At 45.0% G+C, this 23,320-nt stretch overlaps 1 protein-coding gene across 1 annotated transcript; it reads right to left on the bottom strand.

Annotated features, from left to right (window-relative positions):
• Window positions 1–1,773: 1,773 nt before the first annotated feature.
• On the bottom strand, window positions 1,774–19,266 carry vsx1 (visual system homeobox 1 homolog, chx10-like). The gene is made up of 6 exons (XM_063057279.1): window positions 18,876–19,266; window positions 15,437–15,518; window positions 10,676–10,799; window positions 5,988–6,168; window positions 3,988–4,182; window positions 1,774–1,922 (listed from the first exon to the last, which is right to left on the bottom strand). Exons 1-6 carry the CDS (start codon window positions 19,264–19,266, stop codon window positions 1,774–1,776), a joined length of 1,122 nt encoding a protein of 373 aa, XP_062913349.1.
• Window positions 19,267–23,320: the final 4,054 nt, after the last annotated feature.

A 23,320-nucleotide genomic window follows, 5' to 3' on the forward strand; every position in this document is an offset into this window, starting at 1 on the left:
TTATCATTAATCACACAAATATTCACTTCATAACCAAACCTAACAGTTGGAAGTCTTATTAACAGAATCAAAAAGACCATCTGCAAAGTCTGCCTCCTAATTTCTCATTGTTTCCTCTTAGGTCAGCTTGTGTCACAGGATCATTGTTGAACTTTGAAGCTTTCAGGATTAGGTCAGGTTCAGACTCTGCATTCCACCCAGGGAGGTAAACGGAATGTTAAACACCTAACTAAAATGTTTGGGAGGTAAGACTGATGCAAGGCTTTAGAACAGTCCAACTTGAAATAATGTATAAATCCTTTAGCACGGCTTCTGAACACTGAAGTAGTTTTACACAGATCCATTAGCCACTGGATTGCATTCCTCAGCAGTCATCCATCTCTCACTGAAGCTTGTGCCTGTATTTTCAATGTATCTGTAATAAATCTAATTGTTAAGATCTTTAATCTCTTTAAATCCCACAGTACTCTAGCATTATCCATTGCATTCTATAGCCAACATTGCTTCCTATTACAGCTGGTGCATCAGAGCCAGCACTGCACATTACCCACAGCGTAAAAACCCCAGAACCCATCCGCAACCCAGAGCACTGCACACTAAGTCCCATGCACTCTGCCTTGCCTTCTCAAATTCATTTCAAGTAGTTGACGTCGACAGGAAAAGAATGTATTCCCCATTCCTAATTGCCTTAGAGTTTAGTAGCTTGCTAAATGACTTTGGAGAGTAATTAAGAGTCAACTAAATTGATGGGAATGTGGAACTGGATATAAGCTGGTTGAGGTTTCTAATACCTGAAACAGCCACCACTGGCCCAGGTAGGTTTTTATGACAATCTAGTAGTTTCAATGGTACCATTATTGACATATTTTATTCCATATTTACAGTATTTACTTCATTGAATCTAAATTCTCTACTGTTTATAAAGGGATTCGAACTCTTGCCTTTGGATCATTATACCAGATCTCCAGATAATTAATCTAGTGGTATAATCATATGCTCTATGCCCTAGTGTCCATGTTTTACCCAGCTCCATGCTTTACTTAAGGTATAATCCATATAATGTAAAGAACAGGACTGATCTATTCAATCCCCAAACATGAGCCAACATTGAATTAGAGCACGATAAGATGCATCTTATCTCCTTCCATCCATTGCGTTGCCCAAACTTTCCTCACGTTATCAACCTGATTACTGAAGCACTTGGGAAAATAAGTTTTACATCAGTGAAATAACACTTGTCAAGGATCCCTCCCATCTGTCCTCCAATCTCGTTGACCTCCTACCTTCAGGCAAGAGGTACTGCAGCATTAGGATAAAAGATTATTAGGATGGGAAACTGCTTCTTTCTCCAGGCCGTAAGACTACTGAACTCTCTGCTACCATCCAGGTCTCATCATGTATGAAGCGCCAGTAGTGTTGTACCGTTTATTTTTTACTTGTGTTGTAAATGCATCTTACACTAAATGTCAATCTTCTGGAGTACGTTCTGTTATTTGTAAATGTGTTTGTGGTAATATTACTTTATGTGGTGGGTTATATGCCTGTGTTGTGCATCTTGACCTGGAGAACGTTGTTTCATTTGGCAGTATACTCGTTGAATGACAATGTACTTGAACTTGTACTTGATAAAGGTCCTCTACCAACCTAGCTGTACTCGAGAACACCACCCCACTTCCCCATCAATAAAGTCCACAACAAGATCCTGGAAGAAGTGGACCGCTTCCCATATCTTAGGAGTCACCTCTTGGCAAAGACAGACATGAGTGTTGCAATTCACACCACATTCACATGCACCACCATGTCCTTCACCACACCTGGAAAAGACTCTTTGAAGATCAGGACCTCAAACCTGGCATGAAGCTTGAGGTCTTCCAGACAACGGTGATCCTTGCTGTCCTGAGTGCCTCTGAGACACGGTCTATCTGCAGCGGGTGCCTGTAGCATTTTGAAAGGTACCATCAGCACTTTGCCACAACATAGTTGAAATCCATTGGCAGAAACTACATCAAGATCTTACCAGATGGACAGAGGAGCATTTCAAAAATGCTCCCCTAGAAAAGGTGCAATATGGTCACTGACTTTTAGGAATTCATAGCCCATAACCATTCAAGGTGGAGAACAAGCATTTGAGTCGCCATTGAGACCCCCCCCCCCCGCAAGTATTTTCATCAGGACCATAGGGACCAAGAGAAAATGGCAGAAGTATGCACCAGCCCCAAAACTACACTTTGCCACCTCTAGCAGGACTTGTGGTCCCACACTGGCCTCTTCGGCTATTTCAGAACTGGAGAGGAAGCGAATCACCCTGCATCAATCTAAGAACGTTCTGGTTTGACAGGAATCCATTAACCTCTGTTATTAAATGTCCAACAGGTCCAACAATGGCAGTTGCCTTAAGAAGAGGGAAATCTCAGGTTTCCACCAGCCTTAGTGTAAAGTAAAGATTTCTGACCCCACCTCTGGAAACCTTGGTACTAATTTTACTGGAGGAAATGGTTTCTCATTCATCTACCTTACCAACTTCTTCAAATATCTTAAGAACATTCAAGTTCAGACATACCACATGATACACCACAGCCAATAGGATTCCATCAGCAAAAGACATTACCCTCTGTATACACCCACTCTCCTTACATCCTGCCCTTTGTTCATGTCTTACTCTATGTTACCTTGTGCAATCATCTGTTGCCTTTGATTTAGTTATATTGTTTTCTATTTCATTCATCAAAAGAATGAGCACTGAGAAGCAATGTGCTTTGTCGACTCCACCAGTACAGTCAACAAAAGGAATTATTGAAGGAAAAATTGGTAAAGCCATCTTCCATCAATAAGTACTTTTCAACTATATTTATATTACCTCACCCATGCAGTGGTGACTGGGTATCTTATATGGGTCTTGGTATCACTTCACAAAAAAGTGCTGGAGGAACTCAGCAGATCAGACATCTATCGAGAGGAATAAACAGTTGACATTTCAGGCCAAAGTCCTCAGACATATTCCTTCTTAGTCTCCAGCTTAAACATCATCTGTCTATTCCCCTCCAGAGACGGGTGCCACTGTAGTGTGCAGCGGATAATGAGACGCTATTCCAGTTCGGGGCATCGGAGTTTGGAGTTCAGGTCCAGCGGTATCTGTAAGGGGTTTGTACCCTCTCCCTGTCACCACGTGGGTTTCCCCGGCAGGTCCAGTTTCCTCCCACAGTCCAAAGATATACCGGTTAGCCGGTTAAATCGATCATTGTAAAGCATCTTGTGATGAGGCTAGGATTAAATAGATGGGCCTGTCCCACAATGTATCTCTAAATAAATAGATGCTGTCTGATTTTCTGAGTTCCTCCAGAATTTTGCATGCATTGGTCTGGATTTCCAGTGCCTGCAGAATTTCTTGTGTCCATGTTTGGCCTCACCTGCCATCACGTGAATGGACAGCCTGAATGCATATTCGCATTATCACTGGACAGCTTTGGTTATCGCGTTACCCAATGGGTACAATCTTCCATTTGAGTTTCTCCCATTGGTGTAGGCGCCTCCCAGGATTTATATTCAAGTTTACATCTTCCTAGACCTTTGATTTCCATAAGGAGAATGTTCATTCCCCCCTCCACCCCCATTCATAGTGGGTAAGGACAGGGAAGGCAGCACAAAGGAAGGAGGAGACAGAATTTTGCTATGATGTTTTTCTATCATCCATCTGTTACATTAAAATGTCCTGCACTTACTAGGTGTAGATGAAAATACCATACATAGACCATTGATTTAGGAAGGGCAGAGGGCAGTCAGTTGTTGATGTGATTACTTTCACCACTGTAAGAATCAGATGGAAGTGGAGTATGCTCATTTCCTCTGAGAGGAAGACTGCTCCCTTGCACTGGGTCCCAACTGTTCAGGCAATGCCAGTGTGATGCTTTTAATGTTTTTTCTGTTCTCTGTGTCTGCTATCTATGTCAGATGGCATGCAAGTGCCTTGCTTTGGACTGTCAATCTTGCCTGATGGTTTCTCTGTGCTGGAAAGATCCAAGGCCATGTTGCCTTCCTCGATTACATCAGTGCAGTCAGCTACAGGCTCCCGAACTGTGCCCACTTCCATTTGTGACGACTCTACACTGCTCTCCGCCTTATCCTCTCGCACAGATTCCACACCTTTGCCTCTCATTGTTGGGTCCATAGACTTTTTATGCATTCCTAAATGTTAATTAAAGGCTGGTTAGTGATGGTTTGGTCAGAGGTTTCTCTCTCCGTAGATATAACACTCTACAGAATCATACCTCTCTCACTAGCTGTGGATTCACAAAACATAGAGTATAGAGGACCACATAAAGAGTATAAAGGACCATATAGTCTTTCAGAGAGTTAGCTAACTAGTCATAATCTTCCTGTACTTAGACCAAACCCCACCTCCTCAATTACATATCCAATGAAAATATACATTGCTCGAGGAAGTGCAGCATTGAAAACCAAACCATCCTTGCGGGAATCCATAATCTGTTCAAAGGCAGCACCCGATTAAGTGTGCCACGTAGAGGTGCTATCCTGGCACTGGATGTGTGCCAACACTTACGGGCTGCACCCTTTGGCTGTGTTCGATGTTAAAGGAAGTAATGCGTTTCTCTGAATTGTACACTGTACATGTGATAATCAAATCTGAATCTGAAACATGAAATCATGTAATCTCAGGGTTTAACAGCTATTTACTTCTTAACTTACTTGTTTTCCAGAATAAAGGACTGGGATCAGATCATATTAAACATGTAAATTACAATCTCAAAACAATTTAAGTCCATTCCTACTCAGCCCAAAATTTTAATTAAAATTCATCTTTTATCAGATCATATAGTTACTCTGAAATGGAGGTGGATAGGTGAGGAAGGAGGATCTGAAAATTAAATTTATACTCTAGTCTCAATAAACATCAGCAAGGACTTTCAATTGATAATATTACTGAGATGGTCCACAATGCAGACAACGATTGTTGTCTGAAGACCAGATCTTTTTAGTTTCCATTTTGAAAAGCAACAGAAAGAGTATTTGTCTCAGCCTGTAATATAAAGGAGATACCAGATGTACCGTGGAGAGCATTCTAACTGGTTGCATGATCGTCTGGTATGGAGGGGTCACGGCACAGGATCAGGAAAAGCTGCAGAAAGCTGTAAACTCAGCCAGCCCCATCATGGGCACCAGCCTCCCCAGCATCGAGGACATCTTCTAAGGGCAATGCCTCCAAACGGTGCCATCCATCATTAAAGACCCCCATCACCCAGGACATGCCTTCTTCTCATTGCCAGCATCGGAGGAGAGATACAGGAGCCTGAAGACATAAACTCAGTGTTTTAGCACAGCTTCTTGCCCTCTGCCGTCAGATTTCTGAATGGACAATGAACCCATGAACACTACCTCACTATATTTACCTCACTATTTTTGCTCTCTTTTTGCACTACGTGTTTAATTTAATTTTTAATAGATGTATTTCTTGTTGTAATTAATAGTGCTTTTGTATTGCGCTGCACTGCTGACTCACAAAACAACAAATTTCATGACATGGGTGATATTGTAGCGTAGTGGTTTGCACAACACCTTCCTATACCCGTGACCCAAGTTCAATTCCCACCACAGTCTGTAAGGAGCTTGCACGTTCTCCCCGTGACCGTGTGGGTTTCCTCCGGGTGCTCCGGTTTCCTCCCACAGTTCAAAGACGTACCAGTTGGTAGGTTACTTGGTCATTGTAAATCGTTCTATAATCAGGCTAGGGTTAAATTGAGGGTCGCTGTGCCTGTCCTCAATCAAAAAGTATAAGTATGTCAGTGATTTGAAATCTGATTTTAATACCAGCAAACCAACTATTTGCTTTAAGTTCTGCCACGTCTCCTGTTCCTGAAAGAGGTTTATGATTTACTTTCAGCCGTAGACTCAATGCCCCAAGATGAACTTTGCAAACCTCTCCATCCCGGCACCCCACCCTTCACACAGCCCAGTAACTTGCAGTTGCTTACCAAGCAGCCAGGGGGCGCAAGACCCCACCAAACCGTTCTTGCCGGAATTGAGTATGGATTCGGGTAGTGGGATGGAATGCCTGACCATGGCCCCATACAGTCCATATTCTGCCATCACACTGCTCCTGCCCCAACACTTCTCCCTCTTCCTCCACTTCGCTCTTCGGTTCTGAAACCACACCTGAGGGGAACACAGCGTCAACCAACGTTATTAAACTCTAAACTCTAAAGTGAAGGAGAAGATGGTGGCGCGACAGCAGCGCGCGCGGCCACTCCGGAGATGAATATCTGTTATCTGTCAAGTAGGGGACCGTGCACAATCCTGATTTGATGGAGATAGACATGAGAGTACAGAGGAACATCTGGAGAAACTTCTGAAATGCCCGCTTCGCTGCCACTGCTACTGTGTGGTAACCAGAATCTCCGGAGCAGAAGGCCCCGAAATCCTCGGCTTTGCTTGTTTTTTAGTGGCTGGGGCGAGGTCGAAGGTGCTCGGCAGAGGATGGCGCTCGGGAGGCTGATTGGAGGGGCTGGTCAAAAGCTCGAAGTTTTCGGACGGATGGACTCAGTGTTGGCTGTGGTCGGCTGCTTCCAAGGTATCAGCAAGTTGACGGTGCCTGGAGGTTTATGGCAGGGAGTTTCTCCCTTTTGACGCCTGCTATCGGGGACTCGGGAGTCGATCGACTCGGGGACTTTGAGACTTTTTTTTACCGTGCCCATGGTTTGTTCTTCATCTAATTATGGTATTGTTTTTCACTGCTGTAACTATATGTTATAATTATGTGGTTCTGTCAGTGTTAGTCTTTGGTTTGTCCTGTTTTCTGTGATATCACTCCGGAGAAATATTGTATCATTCCTTAATGCATGTATGCATTTCTAAATGACAATAAAAGAGGATTGAGTTCTCATAATCTAATCTAATCTAAAACTTCTGCCGTGGCCGCAGCCCAGTGGCAGCTGTCGGTGGTGGATGCCTGCACCTTGCTGTGGCACCCAGCTTGATGATTTCACTTGGCTTCCTGCTAAGCCCTTCCTCATATCACAGTTACAAGTACTGTGCCTTTATTCCACAGAACGTTAAGCAACAGCAACGTGTGGTAAAATGGTGCAGCAGGCAGAGCTGCACCATCAGGGTCAGTCCTGACGTCGGGTGCTGTCTGGGTGGTCTACGTGTTCTCCCTGTGACTGGCTGGGTGACCTCTCGGTCCTCTGAGTTTTCCTCCCACATGTTAAAGGCGTACTAGAGAAACATAAGAAACTGCAGATGCCGCACTCTCCATACTGCTACATTCTCTGGTTACTCTAACATGCTGGTAAACTGTTCGGTTGATTGGTTACTCAATAACCTCTCACTCAACATCAGCAAACCAAAGCTGATTAGCAACTACAGGAGTAGTTCCTTCTTACAGGGATCAGAAGTAGAGAGGGTCGGTAACTTTAAGTTCCTTGCATTGTTATATCAAAGGATCTGTCCTGGGACCAGCACGTAAGTCCCATCACAAAGAAGGCATGACAGCATCTCTTCTTTCTTAGAAGTTTGCGTAAATTCAGCAGTCATTTAAAACTTTGACAAACTTCTATAGATGCACAGTGGAGAGTATCCTAACTTGTTGCATCAGGGCCTGGTATGGAAACACCAATGCTCAGGAACAGAAAAGTCTACCCAAAGTGATGGATGCAGCCCGGTCCAATATAGGCAAAACCCTCCCACCACTGAGTATACTTTCATGAAGCACTGCCACAAGAAAGCGGCATCCATCATCAAAGACCCCCACTATCCAGGCCCTGCTCTCTTCTTGCTACCACTCAGGCGGGAGATACAGAAGCCTTAGGTCCCACATGACCAAGTCTCAGGAACAGTTACAGTACTAGGCTACAACCATCAGGTTCCTGATCCGGCACGGATAACTTCACTCTCCTCAAATATGAACTGATTCTACAAACTATAGGTTCACTTTTAAAGACCCTTTACAGCTCATATTCTCAGTATTTGTTTTGCACAATGTGTCTTCTTGTGTACATTCGTTGTTTTTTGTCAGTCTTTGTTCATAGTTTTTCATAAATTCTACTGTATTTCTTTACCTCCCTCTGAATGTCTGCAAGAAAATGAATCTCAAGGTAGTATATGGTAACATATACATACCTTAATAATAAATTTGACTTTGACTTTGACTGACTTACTCTAGGCTACTCCTCAGCACCAGTGAATGGAAGGAATTTAAGGTGGGAGCTGCAAAAGAGAACAAGTCACAGGGATGTCAGAGGAGAAACGGGACTGACAGAATTGTTCTTAGGAGCCTCACCTTGTCTCATAGTATTGGCATTGGTTTATTATTCACGTGTATCAAGATTCACTATAGGAAGGATGAGGAAGCATTGGAAAGGGTACAGAGGAGATTTACCAGGATGCTGCCTGGTTTAGAGAGTATGAATAATGATCAGAGATTAAGGGAGCTAGGGCTTTACTCTTTGGAGAGAAGGAGGATGAGAGGAGACATGATAGAGGTGTACAAGATAATAAAAGGAATAGATAGAGTGGATAGCCAGCGCCTCTTCCCCAGGGCACCACTGCTCGATACAAGAGGACATGGCTTTAAGATAAGGGGTGGGAAGTTCAAGGGGGATATTAGAGGAAGGTTTTTTTACTCAGAGAGTGGTTGGTGCGTGGAATGCACTGCCTGAGTCAGTGGTGGAGGCAGATACACTAGTGAAGTTTAAGAAACCACTAGACAGGTATATGGAGGAATTTAAGGTGGGGGTTATATGGGAGGCAAGATTTGAGGGTCGGCACAACATTGTGGGCCGAAGGGCCTGTACTGTGCTGTACTACTCTATACAGTGAAAAGCTTGTCTTGCATACCATTTATACAGATCAAATCTTTACACCGTGCAGTGTGCCAAATAAGGTAAAACAATAACAATGCAGAGTAAAGTGTAACAGCCACCAAACAGTCAGTGCAGATAAACAATAAGGCACAAGATAATAACAAGGTGGATTGTGAGGCCAAGAGCCCATCTTATCATACTAGGGAACCATTCAATACATTCAATAATCTTGTAACAGTGGGGTAGAAGCTGTCCTTCAGCCTGGTGGTGCGGGCTTTCGGGCTTTTGGGTCTTATACCCTGTAGGAAGGAGGAGAAGAGGTGATGTCAGGGTGGGTGGGATCTCCCATTATGCTAGTTGCTTTACTGAGGCAGCAAGAAGTAGACACAAAGTCCATAGAGGAGTGGTTGGTTTCCATTGATGTGCTGAGCTGCGTCCACAACTCTCTGCAATTCCTTGCGCTCACGTGCAGAGGAGTTGCCATACTGAGCCATTTATGCATCCATACAGAATGTTTTCTATGGCGCATCATTAAAAATTGGCAAGAGTCAACGGGGATATGCCGAATTTCTTTAACCTCCCGAGGAAATTGGTGAACTTTCTTGGTCGTAACTTCAATGAGGGTGGACCAGGATGGACTGTTGGTGATGTTCACATCTACATATTCGCAAGTGTGTAAGAAGTGTTCACAGCCAGTGCAGCGTGGTTACTGTTGTCATGCGGGGAGTGCAGTTACAAAGTGTGCACCACAGAGTTACACCAACAGCAGTTATAGAGACCATTCACTGTCAGATAAAGTTTATCCCCTGCTTCTCTTTGAGGCGGTGCCTTTATATTTATATAGGCATCCGTAAGTCTCGTGAGACCATGGATTTGCGCCTTGGAAAGTTTCCAGGGCGCAGGCCTGGGCAAGGTTGTATGGAAGAACTGCGGTTGCCCATGCTGCCAGTCTCCCCTCTCCACACCACCGATGTTGTCCAAGGGAAGGGCACTGGGACCCATACAGCTTGGCACTGGTGTCGTCGCAGAGCTATGTGTGGTTAACTGCCTTGCTCAAGGACACAACACGCTGCCTCAGCCAAGGCTCGAACTAGCGACCTTTAAATCACTAGACGAACGTCTTAACCACTTGGCCACGCACCAACATGGTGGTGCCTTAAGGAGCTTTATAACCACTGCGAGAGCCTCACACCTGACACCTTATCCTGAATTCTGCACCTACACTCCCCACAACGAATTCATGGAGAGGAAGCCCGGATATTTTTGCACAGGTTTCTGCGTGGCACCTTGAGCCCACAATGTTGAAGTACGAGCTCAGAAGCGGGAGTTGCAACAAATGAGCCTCAGCTAACCCAGCAGACTCAATCTTGTATTCACATGTAACAGCACCGAGAAGGCCATTCAGCCGTCAGGTCCATGCTGCCTTCCGGCTGAGTAAACCCCTCAACCCCGTTCCCCCCTCTCCTTATTCCCATGTATTTCTGCCACATTCCCTCACATGTCCATCAACACCACTTTTTAATTCTTTTTGCCACCAATCCATACCAAGTGACTATTTATGTAAGACAAACAGTTTACATGGGAATCGAGAGCACCCCGAGGAGGTCCATGGTGTCACACAGGGAGTGTGCAAACTCCACACAAATAGTTCCCGAGGTCAGACCTGAACCCAGTTCCCTGGAGCTGTGAAACGGAGGCCTCAACCATTGCAATGCTACTGCTATGCCACCCTTCCTTATCGACAAGCAGAAGAGTTTACGTCATTCTAATTCTCACCAATCTCGACTGGTTGATGTCCAATTAGATCGTAGCCAAAATGTGAAGACCCTGTACACCCATATCAGGATAGAGCAGCGGTTTACCTGTATTCGGTCTTCAGCCAGCTCTGTCTTCACAGCTAACATTTCTCTGGCATAGACATCAGGATAATGAGCCTCATTAAAAGATTTCTCTAGTTCCTCCAACTGGTGAGCTGTAAACACAGTCCTGCGCAAATCAGAAAATCAAAAACATCAGTCTTGTGCAATGTTCCCTCTAGAGTGTGTGTGTGTGTGTGTATGCACACATGTCTTTTGCTACTAGCGCACAAGGGAATTTAAACTGCGCACAAAAGGGTGTCACTCGCTACCTCATTGGCATGTTAAGTATATTTCACAATCGTACACAATCACATTTCATTTTCTGGTTTCTGATGCAGACGATTATGTGAAGTTTGCAATGATTTGTCTGCAAATTTTAGAACTGGCTTATTTATTCTGTTATTATTGAAGAAATGATTGATTCACCATGTTGAATACCAAAGAAGCACGAAAGAATTGCTAGTTCATTTAAAGCAGAATGGCTTAATGAAACAGTAGAAACTGCTACACTAAAAGCTCATGAGGTCAGGAATGTGCAGCTACAAGAAACATATATGTACAATACAGAGACCACTGCATTTATTGTCACGATGCAAAAGTTGCTGGAGAATTTGCAAGTGGGAGAAGGTGGAGTGATATTTGGAAACTTGACTTTTTAAAGTGTCATTTAGCAAGTAAATCACATATGGATGGTTTGCAAAACCTCTGGCAAGAAAATACTTCATTACCCACTACAGGCCTGCTACGTGTATTTTGTGAGAATGCAGATGAACAAGAGCACAAATAATCTAACCCAGAGGAGATCAAAGTTATCGATGGTGTTTTGCTCGATGTCAAAATGAATACCCCTATATATGAAATTCAGTGCACAAATGTTGTTGTCACTGGGAAAAAAATTGCACAGCACAAGAATTTTGGACACGCTAGTCATATCAAATTGGAGGGAACAGTAGTCTTGTGCAGTAAGGGAAGAAGGAAATCTTGCATTTACATCGGGTCCTTCATAATCTTCGAGGATCAAGGGATCAACTTTATTCAACTTTATGGTTGTTGGTGCAACATGCAAACAAAAACAATGTTCAACAATTATACAGAATAAATAATTAGATAACAGTAAAGTTAGAAATATAGACGTGGAAAAAAATGTGCTTAAATGCATAAATGTCAGCATGTACAGTATTTACAATGTAGACAGTATTATAAAAAAAGTGGTTTGAAGTACAGTGACTGAGGTAATAAATAAAGGGGGTGGGGGTGGGTATCCAGGATGGCTGATCAGGTTAACCTCCTGGGGAATGAAACTATTATTTATTTATTTAGAGATACAGTGTGGATTAGAGCCCTTCCAGCCCTTCCAGCCACACTGACCAGTAACTCCTGATTTAACCCTAACTTAATCATGGGACCCTTTACAATGACCAATTAACCTACTAACCAGCACATCTTTGGACTGCGGGAGGAAACCAGGGCATTTGACAGGGAGGACGTGCAGACTCCTTACCAAAGACACTGGGAATGAACTCCAGACTCTGATAGCCTGTGTGTAACAGCACGGTGAAGGGTCTCAGCCTGAAACATCAACTGTTCATTGATTTCCATAGATACTGCCTGACAGATCATTTTTGTGTATTTTCCAACTTTGCAGACAAAATTGACTTATGGATGTTTGTATTCCCACCTTGTCAATCACACAGTTGCCCAGTAAGAGTAGGGTGGGTTGCCTCTATGTCAATCACACAATTGCACTTACATCTACTGTGATGGAGTCCTCTTCCCATTGCCACCATCAGAGAGGAGATACAGGAGCCTGAGGACACACACTCAATAATTCAGGAACGACTTCATCTCCTCCACCATCAGATTTCTTGAACAACCAGTCAACCCTACTATGGGCACTGCCTAACTTATTTCGTTCACTTTTTTCATTACTTATTTAATTTTTAATTATATCTATTTCTTATTATAATTTATAGTTTTTTATGTATTGCACTGTACTGCTGCCATGAAGCAACAGGTTTCACAACATATGCCAGTGATTATAAACCTGCTTCTGATTCTAAAAATGAAAATCTGTTCTTTTCTCTAAAATTATAAAGGGTGTAGAGGGTAAACTGCAGGAAGCGTCTCCCCATATCAGAGGTAAATAAAACTAGAGGATGTAGTTTAGGGCAAGGAAAGAGGGGATATGAGAGAGGCCTTCTACACCCAGAGAGTGGAGAGTGCATGAAAACACACAGCGTGGGAGAGTGGTGAAGCCGGGTCACTGACAGCATTCAGGAAGCATCGAGATTAAGCCAAATTGACTAAGCACAGAAGGCTAAGGACTATGCACTGGCCAATGGGGTTAGTACAGGAGGGTGCCCATCAGTCAATGTTGGGCTGAATGGCCTGCCTCCGTATTGTAAGATTCATTTGATAATAAAAAACAAACCAAATACTGGAGAACAGCATAAATTACATCATACTGCTGTTAAACAGCAGCAGATGGGCACACCCTTCACATTCTGCAGTTCTACTGCTTTTGTCACTGAAAAGTACCATATAAACTTTAAATGTTCATGCTGCTTCATATAAAAAGAGGCTTTGCTGAGACACTTGCTATATATACCACATATTATTTACTGTATATATATACATACACACACACACACACACACACACACACACACATCCTCGTGGCCACTTTATTAGGTACACCTGTTCACCTGCTCATAAATGCAAATATTGAATCAGCCAATCATGTGGCAGCAGCTCAATGCATAAAAGCATGCAGACATGGTCAAGAGGTTCAGTTGTTGTTTGGACCAAACATCAGAATGGGAAAGAAATGTGATCTAAGTGACTTTGACCGTGGAATGATTCTTGGTGCCAGACAGGGGGGTTTGAGTATCTCAGAAACTAGTGACTTCCCGGGATTTTCACACACACACCAGTCTCTAAAGTTTACAGAAAATGGTGCAAAAACAAAAAAATAAAATCCAGTGAGCAGCAATCCTGTGGGCAAAAATGCCTTGTTAATGAGAGAGGTCAGAGGAGAATGGCCAGACTGGTTCAAGCTGACAGGAAGGCAATAATCACAGTGGTGTGCAGAAGAGCATTTCTGAATGCACAAGACATTGAACCCTGAAGTGGATAGGCCACAGCAGCAGAAGGCCATGAACACACACTCAGTGCCTACTTTATTGGGTACAGGAGGTACCGAGCAAATTGTCCACCAAGAGCATAGTAAAATGCAATAAATATCTTTTCTTCATGTTTCACATGTCAAACTGCTTTGGTATGTATCATAAAAAGTTACTCTCCACAAATACTTCAAAAAGGTATAGCTTCCATTAGCTTGTAAGAGAGGAGACCAGAGATTAAATGTTGTCCTTTGAAACAAGGGGCTTTATTATCTGCTTCCTCCATTTGTCTTCTGTTCATCACCAACAGATCTATTCTCTAGAAAGTTTAAAAGGGGTGTTCTGTGCCACCCCGCCCCCTTTAAAAGGGGGGCATCACAGGAGTGTGGTGGTTAGTGGGATGCTAGTACAGCACCAGAAACCCAGGATCAATTCCCCCACTATCTGAAAGGAATCGGTACGTTCTCCCTGCGATTGTGTGGGCGCTCCAGTTTCCTTCCACATTCCCAACGCATGCAGGTTAGCGGGTGAATGGGTTACATGGGGGTAATTGGATGGCGCAGGCTCATTGGGCCGGATGGGTCTGTTACTGCTCTGCATCTCTAACTAAAACAAAAATAAACTAAAATAATGAACCTCCACCAGATATAATTGGCCTCTGTGCACAATGCGTCACAGCGTATCAAGGATCTGATCGCTGATGGATTTGGAATGATCAGTACAGCCAGGGCTGATGAAAGGACTGAGTCACGGCTGCCCTTGCTCACATGGGGCTTGCTCAACCTTTGCAAGCAATGGCGTCCATTGCCTCCAAGTGCTGAGCAAACTTCTCTGCAAAGCATCTTCCAGTATATTTTACTTACATCTAGGATCTACCAACCCTGTCTCAGCCCCTCAGCCATTTACACTAAGCAACAGTTGATTTGGACCAGTCACAAGTAACATTGACTATGTTCATTAGAATAGTGGGTTAGAATCAATGGGCAGTATGTAGGGTCATTGATAAGGCTGCTTTTTGTTATACTGAATCTCTTTAATGGCCTTACTTAAAATGAGAAAAGTTTAAAACTGTTCTTTATGCAACAATCAGAATGTGGGAACCTATCGAATATTGAAAGGCCTAGATAGAGTGAATGTGGAGAGGATGCTTCCTATAGTGAGGGATCTAGGACCAGAGGGCACAGCCTCAACACAGAAGGAAATCCCTTTAGAACAGAGATAAGGAGGAATTTCTTTAGCCAGAGCGTGGTGAATCTATGGAATTCATTGCCACAGACGGTTGTGGAGGCCGAGTCATTGGGCATTAGTAAGGATGTGAAGTTTACGAGGGGAAGGCAGGAGAATGGGGTTGAGGTGGTTGATCGATGGAGCAGGTTGGACGGGAAAAGTGGTCGAATTTGCTCCTATGTCCTATGGTCTTTGGAACTGGTAACCGAGCAGTTATCAGAGGCTAGTGAATCAATCCCGGACTCTCCTTCCGTCTGCCACCGGAAGTTCGGACATAGGATCACATGACACATGAAGAAGCCATTCAGAGTATCACAGCGGTGCCAGCCCTTTGACCCAGGTGAAACATGATTCAACAACATGCCAGCGGAAGCTCCTTTCTACAGTCTCTGCTCAGTCCGGGTTCTCCTCATACCTGTGTCGCCTCTTCTTCCTTTTCACCGGGGGTGCTGCTAAGCTCTTTGGGCTGCTGTGATCACGTGACATCTCCTCATCATCTGAGGTGAGGCAAGGAGAGACCACAGTTACTGATAAATCCACCCAGTCCAAAACACCCAGCAAATTCACTGTTAAATCGTGTAGCATCCTACTTTGTTGCGGTTTGCAGATGGCTGCCAAAGTGACATTAAATTACTGGATCACTAAGTCAAAGCACACTAATTCTAATGCCATAATAGAAAGCTTTTATCTGTAAAGGTAACTACAGATCAGTGAGTACAATACAGTGAGGAACCATCTGATTTATAAATTGCACATTACACATTTAGACAGAGACATAACGTAAAGATTTTTACTCCTCGTGTATATATGAGGGGTGTAAGAAATAAAGTTAATTCAATTCAATTCATTCCCTTCAGGGAAGAAAACCTAGCATTTTCATCCTCTCTAGCCTTAAATATACAGCACGTGACTTCACCACAGTGGTTGTCTCTGGGGTGAAAAATCCTATCATTGACAATTAAAAGTTAGGTGGAAATGCCTTGTGAACATCCTGACAAATTAATAGAAATATTCAAAATATTACATTTTATCTATTAACATCCTTATTTACTCAATATACTTTCAATTGTTGAATTACTTGAGGACCTTGTAGAATAATTTATCTTTTTAGGATAAAACGTCAGATTTATTAGCGGGAGTGTAGCGGCTAGACAGGGATGGTAGATTTCTCTCCCTGACGGATATTGAAAAAGCAGCTGGAATTTTTGCATAATTACCGTCATTTTACACGTGTGGACACGTGGCCAAGTGGTTAAGGCATTCGACTAGCGACCTGAAGGTTGTGAGTTCGAGCCCCAGCCAAGGGAATGTGTTGTGTCCTTGAGCAAGGCACTTAACCACACATTGCTCTGCGATGACACCGGTGCCAAGCTGTATGGGTCCTAATGCCCTTCCCTTGGACAACATTGGTGTCATGGAGAGGGGAGACTTGCAGCATGGGCAACTGCTGGTTTTCCATACAACCTTGTCCAGGCCTGCGCCCTGGAGAGTGAAGACTTTCCAGGCACAGATCCACGGTCTCGCAAGACTAACGGATGCCTTTACATTGATTATTACTGACGCAAGACTGGAGATTCCCTATGCAACTTAATTTCCAAAGCTGCCTTGGTAAGGTTCAAACTCAGAATCAGCATAGATCTTTGCATAGGAGTTTGATCACGTAACACTGTAAACCTGTTCCTGTTCCACTGCACAGGGTAATTCATTACCGCACCCTTAACGAGTTGTGGTGCTGATGAAGCGTTTTGAGAGTATTTGGCAGGACATTACAGTTCGCAGAATATCCATTATTATGCTTTGGGGTTAGTTATCTGAGCTACCATTCTTATAGTCACTAATTAGCATATTCCATGTATTCCTTGGTAAGTGGGACAGTGGCAGGTAGCCTAGCGGAGAGGGCGGGGGTTGGGGCAGTGGTTAACGTCACACTTGTGGGCCAGGTTCACTTCCCACCGCTGTCTGTAAGGAGTCTGTAAGCTTTCTCCGCGACCACCCGGGCTTCCTCTGTGCAGGTTAGTAAATTCATTGGTCACATGGGCGTAATTTGGCAGTGCAGCTCGTTTAGCCGGAAGGATCTGTTACCTGTATCTCTAAATCAGAAATGGCGCTGCATCTCTAGCTGAAAAATAAAATAACAATCTAATTTCAAAAACCGAACGAACTATTTCCAAGGCTCAATTAGTCCCCGCCCTCTCTGCTACTGAAAACTAACTTGTTTTCGCTCCTTCCCATCTCAGGATTGTTCATTCTGTTTCCCTTCCCGCAGACGCTGCCTGATCTGCTAAGTGATCCCAGCATTTCCTGCCTTGATTCCTGCGCTATTGAGATGACAGGCAAGGCGTAATCCAAGCGAAAGGACATCAGGCACGCACCCCCATGTGCTGAACCGGACACAATCATCAAAAGAAGGAAGGGCGTACAAAGGAAAGCTACCATATTATATGGAGCAATAGATCAGACATCCGCAACAAGCTCACTTGCATTGTAAACAGGGACCTTGATGAAACACCACGCCTCATCTACAAATTCCCACTTTACTATTACACCTCATATTGGAGTCATAGAAAAATACACCTTGGGCCCATGGCGAAACCATTTAAAACTGCCTGCTCCCATCGACCTGCACCAGGACCACAGACCTCCACACGCCTGCCTTCCATCTGCCTATCTAAACTTCTCTGAGACGTTGAAATCGAGCTCGCACGTTATTGCTTTAACCTTCGCAATGATACTTCAAAGCCTGGAAACGAATCGAATTTGATCGCCAGATGAATGAAAAAAAATACAAAGAAAATATTGCAACGAGAAGTACACAAAGTGACATTGTAACAGAAGAGGTGGATTGGAATAAAGACTGACGGGGGATTGATACTGTGGGCCGGTGTTCGTCGTGACAGGTCCCTTAGCCTCGTGCCCGATTTCTCCCTCTGTTTAAAGTCACTTTAGTTTCCAGGAGACCCTGCTTTGAGGGGTTTTCTGCCATTAGTAGCTCCGAAACAATGGGCGGAATATTCCACATACGCCTCAGGTTAACCTCCTAGCCCTAAGCAGATACACGGCGCTGGGAGAGCGCGACAACCCCTCCTGCCTGTACTCCAGCGTTAGCCTAGTTATTGACACTGGGGCAAATCTGTGCCACAATAATGACGCGAGCAAAGCCCAGCACAATTCTTCCACAAGTTCTAAACTGACCATTTGATGACGAAAGTCCAGTTCTCCCCTGCTTTAACGAAACGGGACTGTGGAGTCCCCGCAGCGCCGAGAACAGGGGCGACGAAGGAAGAAAATACAACGGGGAATCGGAAAATGAAAAGATGATTGGGGAACTGGTCATCTGACAAATAGACTTGATCAGCAAGTTTTAAATTTGTGTCGATCTAGAACAATATATGGAAAGCCATATACTGGCCTGTTCTGCCTCGGCTGAATACTTCACTTTAGTCAAAGGAAACCTCAACACAGCAAGAATAAGACTAGTGTCACTTAAAAGAGTCTGGCAATAAAATGAGCGCGATTTACGCAACGGGACAACTGGCCCTATCATCTATCGAATCTTGTCAGACAAGGTGTACCTCTATCTCATTGCCTGGAGCACAGGCAGCCCAGCCCATCTTAGATATGCTCTCCAGAGTTAGCCTGGGTGTTGTCTGAGGCAAAGTTCCGCCACAAGGGCTTGACAAAGCGGCAGGGGCAGGGTCCAGTCAGTCAACCCCGACCCGAGTTGCAGGCAAATTGGGTAGTTCGAATCGACACACATAAGAGGGAGGGGGGAGGATGGTGGGCTAAGGAAGGTAAATGGGGAGGGGTAGGGAGAGTGGGACCGGAAGACAGGCGGAGACCGCGGCCGGCTTTACCGGAGTTGTGCGGCGGCTGCTGGCTGTCGTGGAGAGCCACCCTGCGGATTAGCGGCAGGTGACCATGCAGGCCGGATGGTCTGGCGTGCAGCTCGGACAGCACGTCGAGAAATGCGGGTCGGGGCGGGCGGAAGGCGCTGAGGGAGCGGCTACACAGCAGCCCCAGCCCCAGCCCGGCCGGCAGCAGCCGCGGCGCCCCTGGCGGCGGCGGCGGAGGAGCAGGTGGCGCGACTCCCGCCTGTTCCGACTCGACGGCGCTGTCCAGTCCCAGCAGGTCGGTGATGGCAAAGCCCCTGGAGCGGCTGCTTTTCTCGGGCTCCTTGGTGGCGTACGGAAAATCCCCCACAAGTGGTTTGCCCACGGCTTCACTGCTCTCTTCCCTGCCGGTCATGACGCCGGGTTGTCCTCTCCCGGCTTCCCCGGGCCGCCCTCTCTTTCCCAACGGCACCATTCAGGATCCCGGAGTTGCGATTGGCAATGGAGCTTTTCTACCTGCCCCCCAGCCGGTGGGACGCTGCCCGGGTCCAATCAGCGGCCGGACAGCCCCTTCCTGGCCAACCACCAACCCTACCCCACCCGACACGGCCCAAATCCGAGCAAAGATTGAAAGACTGAACGACCACCTTTACATTTCAGTATCCGTTAGACCCCGCTTTGCAGCCAGACCCTTGGCAATGTCAATGTTTTAAAAAGACTTCTCAATAATCACTGCTTTGCAGTCGGTTTGACTTTCCCAGAGCCCGGCTCCAATTAACCCTCCGAGAGGCAAAAGCGATCTTCAGTCAGTACCTTCCACAGGGCCATCCCTGGTACCGTGTTCATTCGCCTCTCACTGACTGTTTAATCTCAATATTCAGGTCGGCCGGCCAAGAATCTGGACATAAATCAAATTCAAGGCACTGTATCTAAACGCGGCAGGGTCCAAATTGAAAAGTCCTTTACATGCCTTCATATCATCAGATTTTAACATTCTTTACCGTAGGAATTAACCTGGGATCTCCTAATTCGGGAAAGTGAATAAACTTTATTTAAGCCTCCTTGAATATAAGGCGGGACGAATCTCTGTGAGGAATCCCGCCCTGACAGAAAACTCAGGGCTTCAAGCTTGGAGGTGACCCAGTAACTAATGTCTGTACTCTGCAGACCAGACCGAGCGTTTCGACTAATATTCCCTAATATCCGAGGGCAAAAGATGACCAGTCCGGAGAAAGTCCATACGAAGGCACCAAGGTAACTGGTTATTTGCTGAGCGTTTGGGGGCAAGAACCCCGATAGTGTACTGCCGACTCCTTTGGAGAGATGACTTCCCCTGTTAGTTCTGCCGAGGGTCGATAATTGTGTATCTGGCGACATTATCTATCTACCAGTAACAGGGAAACTCCTGTCTTCAAAGGAATCGTCAGTACACTGTCGTTCCCCTTTTAATTTCAATGTCCGCAGTTTTGAATTTCTGGGACAGCGTCTGACTCGAGGCGAATGAGTGTCCCCTTCCGCGCGATTACACAACTTGCCATTGCATGCACGGTGACTGGCGACCTGTTTCTCGGCTAAGGGGGTCGTCTACCTTTCTTCTTAATTTACACGCCTTAAACCCTGATAATTACATTGTTCTTTTACCGGTCCCTGGCAGATTCCCGCTCTGTTCTCCCCGGGTGAACGAATGGAAATTTCTTCGTACAGATAAAAGTGACCCGATCATCTCGATTAATGAACTAATTGTATTTCGGTCGGTACCGAACGCTCAAATTTTTAAAAAGCATAAAGTCGGAAGGTCGGCAACATCTATGGAAATGGGACAGTTCACGTTTCAGGGTTCTGGGCACTTGATCAGAACTAATAGACCATAAGACATGGGAGCAGAATTAAGCCATTGGGCCTGTCGAGTCTCCTCCGCCATTGCACCGAGGCTCAATGGAACTACTGAAGGTAAACCTATCAAAGTTCAAAGTAAATTTATTATCAAAATACGCATGTGGCACCTGAGATTCATTTTCTTGCAGACGTTCACAGTAGAACAGAGAAATACAATAGAAATGAAAGGCTATACACAAAGACAACCAATGTGCAAAAAGAAGACAACCTGTACAAATAAAAAATAAGTAAATAAGTAATACTGGGAACATGAGATGTAGAGTGCTTGAAAGTGAGTCCGTGGGTTGTGGAATAACTTCAGAGTTGAGGTGAGTGAAGTCATCCACGCTGGTTCAGGAGCTGATGGTTGAGGGGTAATAACTGTCCCTGAATTTGGTGGAGTGGGGCCAAGGCTCATTTACCTTCCGCCCGATGGTAGAGAGCACGGCCTGGATGGTGGGGGTCCTTGATGATGGGATACTGCCTTTTGTGGCGGCGCTCCTTCTACAGGTCTTCAGTGGTGGAGAGGGCTTAGCCTGTGGCATCAAGCTTTATCAAAGGGGCCAACATCCCATTTAAAACTAGAGTAAGTAATGTGACAATTTCTGGTCTTCCGGTACGGCGTCTGTTTCAGTACAAGCTCAAGCCTTTTGAACCGATGCATTACACATGATTTCGTCCTTGGCGTTGCTAATCAATTTCGATTACTTTTTGTCTAATTGTCTCAAATAATCCTTCATATATAACGTGCAGAATATGGGATTGCGTGTTCGAAACAGCAATTGTAGTTTTCTATTCCTGGAAGCTATTTACTTCAGTTAAGAGGTCCCCGGCATTTTGAGTAATGCTGGAGGAACTCAGCAGGTCAGGCAGCATCTATGCAAATAAATAAACAGTCGGCGTTTCGCGCCGAGACCCTTCATCAGGGCTCTTGAGGAAAGATGAACGTCATGAAAGCAAAACGCTTCCCCAAGTTTGTTTTCAGCTCCGAGCGCCTGACCGTTATGAATCAAATCAGCCTGTGGAGCCGGCGGGGGATGGGTGAGAGGGAAGCAGACTGAGAAAGTTAGAAATCGATACAGTATCTCCACTGGAGTATTTCGTGTGCAGAGACAAGAGACAACAGATGCTGGAATCTGGAGCGGGAAAAATACCCGAATCAAACTGCTGGAAGAACTCAGTGGAACAGGCAGCATCTGTGGAAGGAAATGGGCAGTACTGTACATTTACAGAACCTTCCTCTCTGGACTGAGAGATAGAGGAGAGATAGTCACTATGAGGAGGTGAGGGGAGGGGGTGGAGTAAATCTGGCAAGCGACAGATGAATGAATGCAAGTGAAGAGGATGAGAGGCAGATGGAGAAGAGGGAGTTGAAATGGTTACAGACGCTGGGAAGTGATAAAGTTAAGCCAACAAGGGCGGTAGACTATGGACTCTGATGGGAACTATATCTGAACAGCGTATGAGCTGTGGTTGATAGCTCTGGGCCTGTACTCGCGGGAGTTTAGAAGAATGATACATATCGAAGTTTGAAAGGCCTAGATAGAGTGGACGTGGACAGGATGTTTCGTATAAGAGTCTAGAACCAGAGGGCACAACCACAGAACACAAAGACATCCCTTTAGAACAGAGATGAAGAGGAATTTCTTCAGCAAGAGGGTTGTAAATCTATGGAATTCATCGCCACAGACAGCTGTGGAGGACAAGTAAGAGATATTTAAAGCGGAGGTTGGAGATTCTTGATTGGTCAGGGCGTCGAATGTTGCGGGGTGAAGGCGGGAGAATGGGGTTGAGAGGGAAAATAAATTGGCCAAGGTGGAATGGCGGAGCAGACTCGATGCAAGGCCGAATTGCCTAATTCTGCTTCTATGTATCATGGAAAACCTGACAGATACTTTGAATATCGAGTCTATTTATTTCGACAGTGCGACTGACACTGATATTAAAAGGGAAATTCTGCACAACACCATTGAAACAGAGATGCCTTTTGAACGTTAAGGAGTGAGATCCCCACTCCCTAATACAGTCTCCGTTTACACCTGTTGGGAAAATGCGATTACGAATGTGACCACACAATTCTCACTCTCTTCAGCAGAAGCGCCAAGTTGTGCGGCCAGGTGAAACACAGTATGTATATATCTAGTCGTTTTTTAAAGAAACTTATAAAATGTGAAAGATAGAGGAGTGTTGTCTGATGGTAGTATTTAAATCACCAAACGGATTTGATGGGATGAACAGGGTTTTTTTATCTGGATAGGGCGACCCAGAATTTGGGACCTTGAAGTGAAAGGCGGAGCGCTCTGAGATGTAAACCCAGGGGTGCAGCCCCCACGCAAAGATGGGTGCTGACTGACGACCGAATTACTTAAGAAAGAGCGGGAAAATAAATCGCGGGCGTCAATTATACGTCAGCTAATTAAACGGTGCGCTGAAAAGGCCGGCTCCCAGTTTAAGTGTTAGCGGGCGGGTGCCGTTGGCCAGTCGTTATTGCTGGTAAACGACAATTTTCCAGCGAGGTGATTTGGAACTAAGATTCACGGACCGCGGAGAACGGATCGCTTTTGATTTGGTCCATTTCGGCTAAACATGCGGAT

This window comes from Mobula hypostoma, chromosome 8 (genome assembly GCF_963921235.1).
Source record: "Mobula hypostoma chromosome 8, sMobHyp1.1, whole genome shotgun sequence".
In the NCBI taxonomy this organism is placed as follows: Eukaryota; Metazoa; Chordata; class Chondrichthyes; order Myliobatiformes; family Myliobatidae; genus Mobula; species Mobula hypostoma.